The sequence below is a fragment of the Pipistrellus hanaki genome (genome assembly GCF_964339955.1).
Source record: "Pipistrellus hanaki genome assembly, chromosome: 17".
Taxonomy (NCBI): Eukaryota; Metazoa; Chordata; class Mammalia; order Chiroptera; family Vespertilionidae; genus Pipistrellus; species Pipistrellus hanaki.
The window spans coordinates 48,381,517-48,395,620 of NC_140519.1; the positions used below are offsets into that span (position 1 = coordinate 48,381,517).

The 14,104-nt window shown below is 66.2% G+C and overlaps 1 protein-coding gene across 1 annotated transcript in view; it reads right to left on the bottom strand.

Moving 5' to 3' along the window:
- The window catches only part of COL22A1 (collagen type XXII alpha 1 chain), a 96,633-nt gene that overhangs the window by 69,333 nt on the left and 13,196 nt on the right, over positions 1-14,104 (bottom strand). The window contains 4 exon segments of the mRNA XM_084864771.1: positions 314-589; positions 2,987-3,110; positions 4,865-4,976; positions 6,553-6,627. Coding sequence (XP_084720897.1) covers positions 314-589; positions 2,987-3,110; positions 4,865-4,976; positions 6,553-6,627 — 587 coding nt within the window.

Below are 14,104 nucleotides of genomic sequence, written 5' to 3' on the forward strand. Positions count from 1 at the left end.
ATATAGAGAGATGTAGCTATAGATACAGATATAGGTATAGATACGTAGAATAGCGTACCCTCTACGGAGGCTGAGCTCAGTGCCTGGCACACAGTAGGTGCCCGGTAGATATGTGATCCATGGCTGACTGAATGGCTGGCTGATTGAGTGAGTGAGCGAGCAATGTGACCCTGGGCTCCCACACGGCAGTTCTGAGTCAGGACCCTCCCTTCTCAGACGGAGCGAGGCGAGGGCTTGACAAACGTGTGAGGAGGGCACGGCATGGGAGCCCGAGACCCCGCGGCTCCTCCCCCGACCCCGCGCCCGGACTCACGTCGATGGGCACGCTGTCGTAGAGGCGCTTGCCGAGGACGGTCTTGCCCTGGATGTCGATGTTCTCCCTCTCCTCCAGGGGCAGCGTCTGCACCAGCGCGCAGTCGATGTACAGCGAGGCGCTCTGGGCCTGCACGCTCAGCGCCAGCTTGTGCCAGTCCCGGTCGAACAGGTCGTCCACCCGGGCGCCGCGGAAGACCGCCCTGACGGCGTCCTCCATGGCGCCCACGGCGTTGTACTCCACCGCCTTGTTCTCGCCGTCCAGCCGGACGGACACCTGGGGGACCAGAGGCTCGTGGGGCCGACGGCGGGAGGGGCCTTCCTCTCTCCGGGCCCAGGAGCCTCGGGCACACGTCAGTTCCCTGCCCGCGTGCTCTGTCCGGTGTGAACCCGGAAAACCACAGGCCCTGACCGATAACACTTCGGACCCCTTCCATGTCCTGAAGCTGGTCTCCCAGGTCAGGCCCGTGTCCTCGACCCCCCGGGGGCTTCCTGAGAACACGGGGGTCCCCTCCAGGGCTCCGTCCTTCCAGCAGGTGCACATCAGGGTGGGGGAGGGTGGGGGACCCGAGGCCTGAGCCTACCAGCCCTGGCTGGGGCCCCGGAGGCCCTTCACGGCTCAGACCTGTTGCAAATCCCGATGGTTTTATCTGCATCCACCAGAGCCGGGCCCATCCCCACAGGCACTCCCCTCCCAGGGGCAGGTCAGTGGCACCTTGCCCGGACGCCTGTCACAGTCCCCCTGTCTCCTGGCTGCCCACCTCCCGGGGCCTGGTCTCCAACAAGACCCTAACCTGCCCACCTGGCCAGGGTCCGTGGCCGCCCCTCTAACTGCCCGCACACTGCCCTCTACCCAGCCTCCTACCCGCCCTGCATTGGGTCGGAATGAGTGACTGCCCTCATTTCCTCCCAGTGGCAATGGACAATGCCAGCCTGCTGGGTGGCTGACCACACGGCCAGTGAGTAGGACCAGGCATCTGAAAGCCTCCGTGAGCAGGTGGATGAGGGCTAAGGGCATGGGCGGCCAGGGACCCATCCCGCTCAGTGTCCCAGGGCCTCCCAGGGCACAGAGGTGCCCATCACACTGCCAGTGGCCGCAGCCGCCGAGGCTGCCCCGTGACGGTGAGCTGCCAGGCACCCGGGGGGAACGGCCTGAGGTCCTGGCAGGTGGCCTCTGCCCGGTCACCTCGCAGCATCCTGGTGCGGCCGGCAGCCCCGGGGAGCAGGCGCGGCGGCAGCACCGGCTCTGCAAACCTCATAAAGGACGCGGGCCCAGACTGCGGGGGAGGCGCGGCTGCCCACAGGAATGTCGTGGCCGGCGCCCAGCCCGTGGCCGAGACCCTGGGAACCGGAGAAGAGGACCGGGTGCTGGCAGGCCAGGGCGAGGGTCAGCACCAGCTGCCTGCTCTCCAGAAGGGCCCCAGGGGAGTGCGGGGGAGACTCTGGTCCCTGCACGCTGCTCCCACGTGAAGAAATCGGGCCACGAGCAGGCAGCCTGGGTAAGCCCATGGCGGCGTGACCAGGCCCGAGACAGAAACATCGGGACCAACTCGAGAGACAGAGCCACCACACAGGGTGGGAGAAGTGACAGCCGTGGGGCTGACTGCCTGGGTTCAAATCCCACCTCCCCTCGCGTCGCCTTAAAGAGGCAAGCACGTGCCCACCCTCACTGTGGCCGGTGCCCTCCCTTGAGCTGGCCCAGCAGGTCACTCAGGGGGCTGCGATGAGGACTCAGTGGGCTGGGATGTGGGGCACACTCAGGACCACCCCCAGCTCCTGCCAAGTGTGCACACGTGTGGGTGAGTGTGTGTGGGTGAGCCTGTGTGGGTAAGCCTGTGTGGGTGAGTGTGTGTGGGTGAGCCCGTGTGGGTGAGCAGGTGGAGATGAGCCCATGTGGGTGAGCCCGTGTGGGTGAGCCCGTGTGGATGAGCAGGTGGAGATGAGCCCATGTGGGTGAGCCTGTGTGGGTGAGCAGGTGGAGATGAGCCCATGTGGGTGGCAGGTGGGCTCCAGGTCAGGGTCGGGGAAGCTGGTCTCCACGCGAGGGCCCGAGCGGCCTCGGTGCTAATGAAACCCGAGTGGAAGTACAGTTGGCGCCCCCCACTAGGCAGCCCTGTCTTCCTTCACCCGGTTCCGGTTCAGGAAAGAGCAGGGCGAACACAGACAGGCGGGCCCGCGGACCGGAAGCCAGGCCTGGGCCTCGCAGAGCTGCCTCTCGCATGGCTCCTGGTGCTGCGGCTGTGACGCTGAGGCCGCCGCCTCCCGGCCACGGCTGCTCTGGAAGAGCCACCCCCAGGGACAGAGCCCGAGCACCAGACGGGCAGACCCGCCTCCCTGCTTCACGCAGCGTGACACGGGGAGGGGGCTGTCCGTGCCCGCTGTACTGGGAGGGGTTTGTGTCCAGTTCACAGCAAAGAACCCCAAGACGCAGAGGACCGAGTCTCCGGCCACACAGACACAGATGGAGCCTGGGTCCTCCCGCTCCTCACACGGGTGCCATCGGCCAGAGCTGCTGCCAGGCCTGCAGGGGGCAGGTCCTCGCCCCACCGGAGAGCCAGCGTGCCCCCCTCCCCGGGGGAAGCGGTGCCTCTCTGAGCGGGGAAACCCCCCCCCCAGGGGTCCCCTGGCCCTCAGGGCCCAGCACAGAGGCCGGAGGCAGTGGCCGGCCGCGCACCTGCGGGATGCCGTACTGGTCGATGACCTGCCAGATGTACCAGTCCTCTTTCCGAGAGCTCTTCCGGAAGCGGAAGGTGGTGACGAAGGCGTACTCGTCGGGCAGGCCTTGGGGGAACACATCCCTGTGGGGGGGGGGGGGGCGGAGACAGACAGCGATGCCCACGAGGCCCAGCGACCAGACAGGAGCTGCCCAGGGCGGGCCACGCAGCCTGGTCCCTAAGCCCTGCCCACTGAGCCTCCTGAACACTCCCCCCCCCCCACACTGCCCCTCCCCACTTCCTACCACCTCCGGGGTGGCCCTCTGAGACCTTCCTGTGGCCCCTCCACTGGCCCCTTCAAACCCACCCACAATGCTCCCCTCTCCCCAGGGCCACCGCCCCCCACGCCGTCCAGGCCACACTCCCTGCTGTCCCGGCAGCAAGGCCCACCTCTGGTGCCCTGGCCCTGCACCAGGTCATCCTCCCGCTCCACAGAGCCCGGGGTTCCCGTGGGCGTGGGAGCAGCCCCCAATGGGGGGTCCCCAGCTCCCTGCAGCTCCCCTCCCCATCCAGAACGGAACAGTCCCTCACAAGGAGTGCTGAGGGCGCCCGGACTGTCTCCGCTGGGGCAGCCAGGCTGGGAGGGTGAGCTCCTGTGTGGCCGGCCCAAGTCAGGCAAAGGCTTACACCGAGGCCGGGGGCCAGGATCTCAGAGCTCGCCGCCCCTCAGCTGCCTACGCACCCCCTGCACACCGGGGCGGCGGCTGCCTGGGGCGCACTGGGCCTTGGCTTCCCCGCTAGCCGTCTGGCCAGAGAGCCAGCCGGGAGGGGAAGTGAGGAGGCGGCCGGGTTCCTGGTTCTCAGACGGCAGACCCTCAGGGACCCCGGCTTGGCGCAGTCCGGCCTCGCTGTCCGGTTCCCGTGCACAGATCTGAGCTGGGGTGGCAGCTGTTCCAAGTCCCGTCTGAGCCGGTTTCCCAGGCCCAGGCCGGGCACTGGAGCAGGCGGGCTCAGCGCCCGGGCCGCCCCCGGACCAGGGACCCTGAGGCCGTGGCCTGGACTCCCTCCGTCCGCACACACCGGCTCTGAGGCCAGAGCCCACGTCACCTCACTTCCTCCACGTTCATTCCTGAGTCCAACTGGCCTGTTGTTTCCTACACACACTTCCCTCTTAGACCTTTGAGAGAACACACGTGTGTGTGTGTGTGTGTGTGTGTGTGTATAGGGATATCTCTATATGCTATATATTACTCTACCTATATATTTATGCCATAGATATCTATACTACATCTACATCTGTTTCTATTTATCTATGTCTACAGAGAGGAACTAAGCCTTTCCTTAGGACATATATACACACGTGTAATATATATATATATATATATATATATATATATATATATATATATATATATATTACATAGGCACACACATATACTACATATACACTGAGTGGCCAGATTATTATGATCTCTGAACCCATAATAATCTGGCCACTCTGTGTGTGTGTGTGTGTGTGTGTGTGTGTGTGTGTATTGGAGGCCTGGTGCATGAATTTGTGCATGGGTGGAGTCCGGCCAGCCTGGCCAGGGGGAGGGGACATGGGCGATTGGCCGGCCTGCCTGCTGGTCGAACTCCTGGACAAGGGGACAATTTGCATATTAACCTTTTATTCTATAGGATATACACTGAGTGGCCAGATTACTATGTGTTCAGAGATCTTAGTAATCTGGCCACTCAGTGTATATACACACACATGTACTACACGTGTATATTATACATGGAAAAACGAGGAAAGTTATTACAGTGCGGACGGGAAGGGTCATTGGCGGCGGCTGTCCTCAGGAAGCAGAGGGGCCTGCCTGGCCCTCCCACCGCCGCCCGCAGGGGGCGCTCACTCGGTCCGCTGCACCACGGGGAAGGACCCCATCCGCACGTAGGAGCTCTGCACCCCGTCCTCACGCTGCCCCAGCACGTCCTTCACCCGGAACCGGTCCATCAGGTCAAACCCTGCGGGGAGGCGAGAGGGGGAGTCTGGAGAGAGGGGGCGGAGACCCAGGAGCTGCCCCTCGCTCTGCAGAGGCAGCCTGCCCGCCCCCCTCCGCCCCCCGGGAGTGAGGGGGCCTCCGAGGGGGACCGGCAGGTACAAACTTGGGAGCAAACCAACAGCAGGGAGTAAGGCGAGGCCCAGCTCCCACTCCAATCCCTGTCCCAGGAAAAGGTGGGGGGGGGCGATAGGGGGGCACCGGGCCTCGCCCTGGAACCGGGTGCCGTCAGCGCCCAGCTGGGGACGGAGACCAGGGCAGTCGGCGGGGGCGGCCGGCAGGGCCCCCCAGCGGGCAGTGACTCAGCTGCGAACACATTCGCTCCAAGGTGACGGAGTTAACGAGCGAACAGGCTGAGTCATCTCGTGCGTCAGACAAAGCAGATGGTGGTGGCAGGCCCCTGGGCACCGGGCAGGACCAGGTGCTGAGGTTGGGGTGATGCTGACCGGGGGGAGGGGGGGGGGCACAGAGAAGGTAGCAGCTGGTAGGAGCGCGGGGCTGAGCCTGCAGCTGGATCCAATGGGCAAACTGGGAAATGAGGCCCAAGGGGTCTCTACATCAGCGGCCCCTGGCTGGCCTGGCCGGTGTGGCTCAGTGGGTGAGCGTTGACCTATGAACCAAGAGGTCACCGTCCGATTCCCAGTGGAGGCCCGGTCCCGGGGTGCGGGCTCGATCCCCGTTGTGGGGCGTGCAGGAGGCAGCCGATCGATGAATCTCTCTCATCACGGATGTTTCTCGCGCTCTCTCCCTCTCCCTTCCTCTCTGACATCAGTAAAAACATTAAAGAGAAACAGTCACTGGCAGCAGCTGCTCCTGAGGCTGCTCACCCGCCCTCTCCGCCCAGGGCTCCAGGCAGCATGCCGCCCCCTCCTCCGCACAGCCCGCGGGCACAGTGGGTGAGCCTCTGAGTCCTCGGCAGCCCCCACCCGGCAGCACCTGCATAGCACCCCATCCTGATGGTCCCCGGCTCCCTGCCCGGAGGGGAGCCCGACCCAGGGCTGGACCCGAGGCGCGGTGGACTCGAGAGGGCGCCCAGGGGCCTGGGGAGGAGGGTGGGCTGCCGTCCTGGGGGGGTTTCCAGGCCACAGGGGGGAGGAAGCTGGTGCTCCCCGTTATCAGGATGATGGGGAGCCGCCTGAGCCACCCGCCTGTCCCCGCACACCTGTCACCTCAGGGACAGCCTCTGCGGAGCGGCTGGTCCCTGTCCCTTTGTCCTCTCCCCATCGCCCCACTCACATAGTCACAGCTGTGACTCTCGGCCCCTCACCCCCAGCGCCTTGCACACTCCCTCCTGGGCCCTGCCCATCACCGGCGTCATTCCCAGCGGTGACACCGCGTTCACGCTCACACCAACAGGGACGCCCACCAGCCCGCGGACACGGCAGCCTGGGCTGGCAGGCGGGTGTTGGGGGGCCTGGCACCTGCAGGCTCAGACCGTCCCAGAGGGTCTCTGGTTAACACAGGCCCGGGCCGGGACGTGGGGAGAGCCGGACACAGGCCCGGCGGGGACGGCAGCGGCTCTCCTGTGGGCGCCCTCTCACCTGTGATCTCCTTGGTGCCGCCGTTGGTGTGCTTGAAGCGGTGTCCCTCCACGCGGACGCTGGGGCACAGCACGTCTGAGGAGCAAGAGCAGACAGTGAGCGAGGGCAGCCAGACCCTCCGGGAACGAGACCTCACAGGGATTCTGCGCCCCCCACCCCAATCTCACAGCACGGAGGGCCACCCGGACCCCACCTCACAGCACGGAGGGCCACCCGGACCCCACCTCACAGCACGGAGGGCCACCCGGACCCCACCTCACAGCACGGAGGGCCACCCGGACCCCACCTCACAGCACGGAGGGCCACCCGGACCCCACCTCACAGCACAGAGGGCCACCCGGACCCCCATCTCACAGCACGGAGGGCCACACGGACCCCCATCTCACAGCACGGAGGGTCCAGCGCCTGGAGCAGATGCACGTGTGAAGGAGGCCCCGGCCCCACCCGGGAGGAGCCCAGGGGGTCTGCCGAGAGAGGGAGCCCGACACCAAACCCAGAGGGACAGGTGACAGGGCAGGCGAGGGCATGGGTGCTGGGGCTCAGGGCCTCCCCGGGAGGCGAGGCTGGAGGCTCCAGTGAGGAGCAGGGAGGCTGAGCCAGCGCAGCGCACGGACGCCGCAGGGGAGCCTGCCTGAGAAAGGCGGACATTGGACGTGGAAAGCCAGGTCAGCGACGCCCCCCCAGTCCACGGTCCTCTGTGCCAGGGACCGAGCAGGAGTCTCTCAGGCACCTCAAGGAGCTGCAGGGCAAACCCAGAGACTGCCACACTGCTGGGCCGCACGAGGCCGAGGCACGCGATAAAATACACCACGGACGGGCGTTCCATGAGCACACCGCGATCCTCGCGTACGGAAAGCGAGGGCGGAGAGGGCTGTCCGTCCCAGGGAGGGCACGACTGTGAGCCTGAGAGGCCTGGCTCCCCGCCCGCCTCCTAAGCTCTGGGTCTGGGTGTGCGGTGGGTGCCGAGGGAGGCCCAGAGCACACGCGTGTCTCAGGGCTGCACCGCGGATGGGCGAGGCCACGCCCAGGACACGACTGGGCTGGGAAGCGGCCCCTCCTAGCCCCCGAGGCAGCTTAGCGTGTACCGCCCATGAAGCAACCTGGCCACACGCGTTCTTGTTATAACCACACGTCACACCGCCAGGCACCTCCGCACCCCATCCGCTCCACGCGCCACCCCCTCTCCCCGTCTTGGGGCGCACGCGTGCGAGGGCGGGCGGGCGTGGGCCTGGGCCCAGCAGCAGTGAGGGGCACGAGGAGGTCATTCCCTGGTCTGGGAGGAGCTGCTCTTTCATTTTTATTTTTCATCATCCTCACCGAGGGTATTTTCCATTGGTTTTCAGAGCAAGCGGAAGGGAAGGGGAGAGAGAGGAGAGAGAGGAGAGAGAGGGGGGAGAGAGAGAGAGAGAGAGAGAGAGAGAGAGAGAGAGAGAGAGAGAGAGAGAGAGAGAGAGAGAGAGAGATGGTGGCCTCCCACACACACCCTGACCAGAGCCGGGGATTGAGCCTGCAGCCAAGGCACATGCCCTTGACGGGAATGGAACCGGGCCCTTTCAGTCCTCGAGCCCACACTCTACCCACTGAGCCAGACAAGCCAGGGCGGGCAGAGCTATTTTCAATGTTGGCCCTAACAGGCACCGGGGGTCCGACAAGCCCCATGGAGGAAGGTATTCTGGACCCAGCACCACGCAGTCTGTCTGGGACCCGGTCTGAGGGAGGCGGCCAGCGCTGGGCGATATTTAGACACTCCACCCGCGACGGTGGCAGCTGTGGGGCGGCGATCGGCGGCTTTCCCTCCGGCCACCGGCCAGAGGGACGCGCTGGGAAGCTTGCGTCATGAGAGGAGTCAACTTGGAGGTTCCTGCCTGGATGATGAGCGACCCCCAGGACTGGTGGCTGGGGCTCGGCAGGGGCAGAGCCACTGAGCCTGTCTCCACGGGTATCCCAGGGGGACAGCCTAATTCTGAACCCCAACGGACAGGGACAGCTGAGGGCCCTGAAGGCAGAAAAAATAGTCTCCCCAAAGCATCACACTAGCCCGATCGGCTCTCAAGAGCCAGACGCCCCAGGCCAGCTGCCGCCATCCTGGGTGGAGCGTCTAAATATTGCCCAGGTTCCCTTTGGGGCCCTCACTAAGCCTCAGAGGCTCCAGGCTCTGTTTATAGCTGACTCCATGCAGCCAGGACACAGGGGCCCGAAATACCCCGTCCAGCCGGCCCCGGCCTGGGGGCCCGGGCTCACCTGCTTGGCGGGGAGGCAGGCTCAGCACCCCGACCCTCTCAGCCATAACCGATCCCTCCGGCCCAGAGATCCCGGTGCTTGGGTAATGGCCTATTTATGTCTGCATTACCGCATCTCATTCATTCTAACTCCATCCTCACAGGCTCGGGATCCGCCGGGACACACAGAGGGATGGCAGATGGGTCACCGTCCCCGCTCCAGGGCCCTTCTGGGCTGGCTGAGAGGACAACACGAGAGAGCAGCACCTCCCGTCTCCTGGCTTCTCAGCCCTCCTCCCGCCTAAGCTCTGAGAATCTCCCCGGCCTGGAGCCCCACCCCCCGCTCTGCTCCGGCCCCTCCCCCCGTGAGGAGGCCCTCTCCGCGCCCGGGTCCTAGGCCTGGGGGTGCACCTGTCTGTCTCCCCCGGGGTGGGAGTCCGCAGAACCGGCTGCGTCTCAGTCCAACTCCATCTACACTGTCCCCGCAGCCCAGGTGGGGACAGGTCTGAGCCCACGCAGAAGAGAGAGGGCAGTGACACCTGGACGGAGAAGGAGACGCTGAGCGGTGGGCTGGGCCCCTGCCAGGCATGGCTTCCTCGCGACGAGAATGAGCCAGTGAGAAGAGCTCACGGGCTCCGGGCCTCCTGTGAGGGAGGAGTGGTCGGCCAGGTGATGGGCGCTGGGTGTGGGTCCAGCTCCCACTCAGACCCACGGGTCTGGGAAAACCTCTCGGCTGAGCCGCAGGAGCTGAGAGCTACGAGGGGCGTGAACCAGCAGGAGAAGAGCAAGCAGACAGGGCTTCAGCCACGTCCCAGCCGCAGCAGAGCCCTGCGGAGGGAGGGGCTGGCTTGCCCTGGGCTGGGGGGAAGCCCCCCGTCACCTGGTTGAGGGGAGAGGACAGGGAGGGGGAGCTGGGCCAGGGGCAGCCTGGTCCTCACCAGGAGGGTGTGGAATTCAGGGCAATGAAAGATGGCATGCCGGGTGCAGGTGTGCTCTGGAGGCCGGGCAGAAGGCAGGGGCAGGGGCAGGGGCAGGTACGGTGTGATTGCCAATGTCCCGTCCCTGGGGCCCCTTTCCCTCCCCGGAGTGCCCCACGGGCCAGGCACCAGCAGGGGTCACCAGAGACTGCGGGGACCTCCGCGGGGAGGGGCTCCTGGCTCTGCCTGGCCAGCGGCCGTGCAGACCGTGCGGCGTCCCGGGCGTGGATGAGGGAGCGGGGAGACTCCAGAGCCAGTCCTGGCCGCCAGCAGGAACGCTGGGAGGCGAAGAGGACACGGCAGAGGAGGCGGCAGGTGGACCGGGAACCCGGGGGCGAGGGGCTGAGTCCACGGGGTGAGGGTGTGTCTCCCAGCGCCGCACGCTGCCCGCAGAGCTCTGCCCGCGGCCTGATGCCAACGCTCTGCTCACGCTCCCGGCCCCGGGCGGCACCTCAGCAGCGCCCCCTCCGCCCCTCCGCCCGCCCCCGCACAAGCCGCTCTGAGCTTCCTCCCCCTGCCCCGCGGGCTCCGGGCTAGGGGGACCCTGTGAGGCACCCTGTGTTCTAAACCCCCTGGGTGTGCTCAGTCCAGGAACACAATCCACTCTGACGGCCGCCCTCCGGGTCCAGTGGGGATCAGTCCACGGACAGCACGGGAGCCAGCCCCGGTCCCAGCGACCCCGACCTCTCACTGCCCCTTCTGCTCCTGTCCGTTCCCCCGGGGCCCGGGCTGTGGGAAAGGGGGGGGGGGGGGTCACGGCACCCAGTCTGCCCGCGGTCACCCATGAACCCCGAGCTTCCGGGGATCGCGGGGAGGGGCGCCCCAAGGACTTCACATGAGGGGCAGGTGCCGGACCCGGAGGCCGGGGCACCCCGGCAGGGAGGGAGGACCTCCTTCTTCCCACCCGACGGGTCCCCCGCGGGCAGGTGGTGATGAGACGGCAAAGGGCGCCCACAGGAGGCTGCCAAGCCCATCCCTGCCCTCCGCGCGGACACGGCCGTCCACGACGGGAGAGAAGGTACCAACGCCGTGAGCACGGCGGGCTGTGGGGGCAGCGCTGTCCCTAAGTCACCCTGTGGCCACAAACCATCCCCCTCCCCCCCTCAGCCTCAGAAAAGCAGGCCTGGCTGCAAAGCCCAGCAGGCCCGGGGGGCGGGGGGCTGGAGGGAAGGGGCCCGTCCCTGCCTCCGCCAGCAGCCTGTGGTTCTCGGGGGAGATGGCAAACAAGATACGGGGCTATTTATTTTTTCTAGCCGCGGCCACATTCTCTCCATTAGCATGTGGCCTGGGACCAGACGTATCTGTAGGCAGGCTCGGGGTCGTGTCCCCAGAACCAGAGCACCCGTGGCAGAGGCAGGCCCCAGGAATAGGAGACCGAGCACCCCATCCCCCGCCTCCCGCCCGGGGAGCGGGCAGGGCCGGGCTCTGCCCTCCGATGCCTCGGGCAGCAAGGCCAGGGCCGGCCACTGGTCCAGAGGCCCAGCCCGCCCTGCCCCTGTCTGCTCTCCCCTCTGAGGCTGGAGGAGGTGGGCGCTGGGTTGGCCACGGGCTGTGTTCCCAAGGGGCTGGCAGGCTGGGGGCGGGGGGATCACGGCCAGATGTCAGTGAGGAGCAGCTGGGTGCCCAGCTCCTTCCCTGGCACATGCCGCTGGTCCGGCAGGGCGGAGGCCGGGGGAGCGGGAGGCACACGCCCTGGGAGGAGGGCCACTGCCCAGGGGCTCCCGCGGGCACAGCCCTGCTCCGGCCCCGAATGCCTGGCTTGCAGCCCACCCAGAGCCCAAGGCGGGATCTGGGGTCAGAGGCAGGAGGGGGTTGCGAGAAAACAACCCCCCCCAGGACTTCCCCGCCTGCTGACAGGCCCCCTCAGGCGCCCCAGGCACGGTTATACCGAGGCCGCGGACCCACGCCTCCCCACGCCTGTGAGACTGGTGTGCATAAGGACCGTTCTTAGAAATAAACAAACAAACAAACAAACAAAACGCCCACCCAGGCGCCTGTCCCGCAGCCAGGCGGCTGGTCAGGTTCCCCCCGTGCGGCCGGGCCTCACCGGTGCAGCGGCCGCCTCAGTGCACCAGCTTCTAAACAGCCGTTCCCGCAGCTGCACGCGGGCTGCCCGGGGGCGGGGCAGAGGGAGGCGTGCGCACACGCATGCACCTACGGTGTGCACGCCTGGGCATGCGTGAGTGTGTCCCGGGGTGTTCGAGCGGAAACCCGTGTCTGTGTTGGTGTGAGCGTGCGTGTGTGTGTGGGGGGGTTTGCACCTGTATCCGGTGGGGACACACTCAGAGACCAGGGTCGCTCATTAAAAGGACAAGGACTGGCACGCTTCACAGTCAAACACGTCGCCTGAGCAGCCGGCGGCGACAGCTGGAGCCCTCGGCCTTGCGGGAAGGGGCAGGCGGGCCCAGCCACACGTCTCGGAAAGCCCGACCTGCTATGCCGCCCGAGTCCCCCGACAAGTGTGAAACGCGTTCAGTAGCACAAGGGCAGCCGCAGGGCGGGAGACGCTCAGACACCCAGCCTTCCTCCCGGAGTAATTACAAGGAGCTGTATTTATAGCCGGCGGTTTATACAGATTGCGTGTGTGTACACACGCTTTTTGCAAGTACCAATTTGGTGGCGGCCACTCTATTCCGTCCCTTTATCTGCTGAGCACGGAGGCCAGCGTGGGAAACACACAGCCAGAGCAAAGGGAGCCGGGACGCGTGGCAGGGCACTCTCCGGGGCAGCGGCCGCAGGCCGGGGGGGAGCTGAGGAAGTGACGGCCGTGCCCACAGCGGAGCGGGACACGCTCCTTCCACAGTGAGAGGGCCCTGGGCCGGCCTGGTCCGCAGAGGGCAGTGCCCGTCCCGCAGAGCTGAGGCGGAGCCCCGGGCTCTGTGCCTGGGCTCGGCCTGGCTGCCAGAGCCCTCGCCTGTAAACAAATTAAAGGGGAATTACGGGTGTTTTCGGTCAGCGTCTAATGAAATTTCTCAGCTCGTGACCGGCGTTCAGAGGCCGATGACTGCAGGGTGACCTCGGCATGACAAGCCGTTCCCGGCCGCTCCCAGTGCCCGGGGAGAGGGTGCCTCGCCTGCCCGCTTCCTGCGGCCGCCGGCCCGCCCGGGGCCGGGCACAGACACCACGTGGCGCTCCCAGCCACAGCCCTGCCGCTGCCGCCGGCGCCGGGTCCGCCCATGGCCAGTGGGGGGGTGGGGGTCACCTCGAGGCCACATGCATATTCCCAGCTGTGTGCATGTGCGTGCGTGTGTGTGTGTGTGTGTGTGTGTGTGTATTTCAGGGAGTATGAGTATATGTGTTTTGTGTGTGTATATGCATATTTGTGTAAGAGTGTGTGTGTGTGTGAGTGTGTCTGTGAGTGTGTGTATGCGTGTGAGTGTGTGTGTGTGTGAGTGTGTGTGTATGCGTGTGAGTGTGTGTGTGTGTGTGTGTGTGTGAGTGTGTCTCTATCTCTGTCTCTTCTTATCTCTGTCTCTGACTGTCTCTGTCTGTCTCTGTCTCTGTCTCTGTCTCTGTCTGTCTCTGTCTCTCTGTCTCTGTCTCTGTCCCACCACAGTGGAGCAGTGTCCAGGTCCCAGCTCTCCCGGGAGCAGGCGGAAGCTGGCCGTGACCACATCGGCAGAGACGCGGGGTGACCCTGTGCCAGGAGGCAGAGCCCAGAAGGGCGGGGCGGCTCCTCCCTGGCTCATCCCACTGACCTCTCAGCCCGTGTCCAGGAGCTGACGGACAGGACAGGCCGTGTCCCTGGCCGTGGGAGCGGGACCACCACAGGCCCCTGAAATAGCAGTGGGCGGGGCTCTCGTGGGGCAGGCACCGCAGGCTGGCTACGGCCGCCCGGCGAGCTATATCCAGCTGCCCCGCGGCCACGCAGAGGCGGGAGAAGCTCCTAATTACAGGCGGTGTTCTGGGCCCGCCCGCCCCCCACGCTGCAGGGAGCGGCTGGTGGAGTCCCCGGGGACCACGTCAGGCCTCCGGGAGGTGTGCAGGGGCAACTGGGGTTCGCTCCTTCCAGAGCCCGGGCGGGGTGGACACAGGCACCACTGTCCCCCCAGGCATGGAGCTGAGGCCTCACCCAACCTGGCCACGTGGCCTCTCCCCGCTCAAGAGGCCCCACGCCCTTAGGAGGGAGCACCACAGCACCATCCTCCAGCCCCGCATCCCCTACCCCCTCCGCAGCCCTCCACCCCACCACAGACAGCACCGCTCTGCAGACTCCGCCCCAGCAGCCTGCACCCCTCTGCAGGCCTCCACCCCCTCCCTCTGCAGACTGCACCCCTCTGCAGCCCTCCGCCCCCTCCCTCTGCAGACTGCACCCCTCTGCAGCCCTCCACCCCCTCCCTCTGCAGACAGCACCCC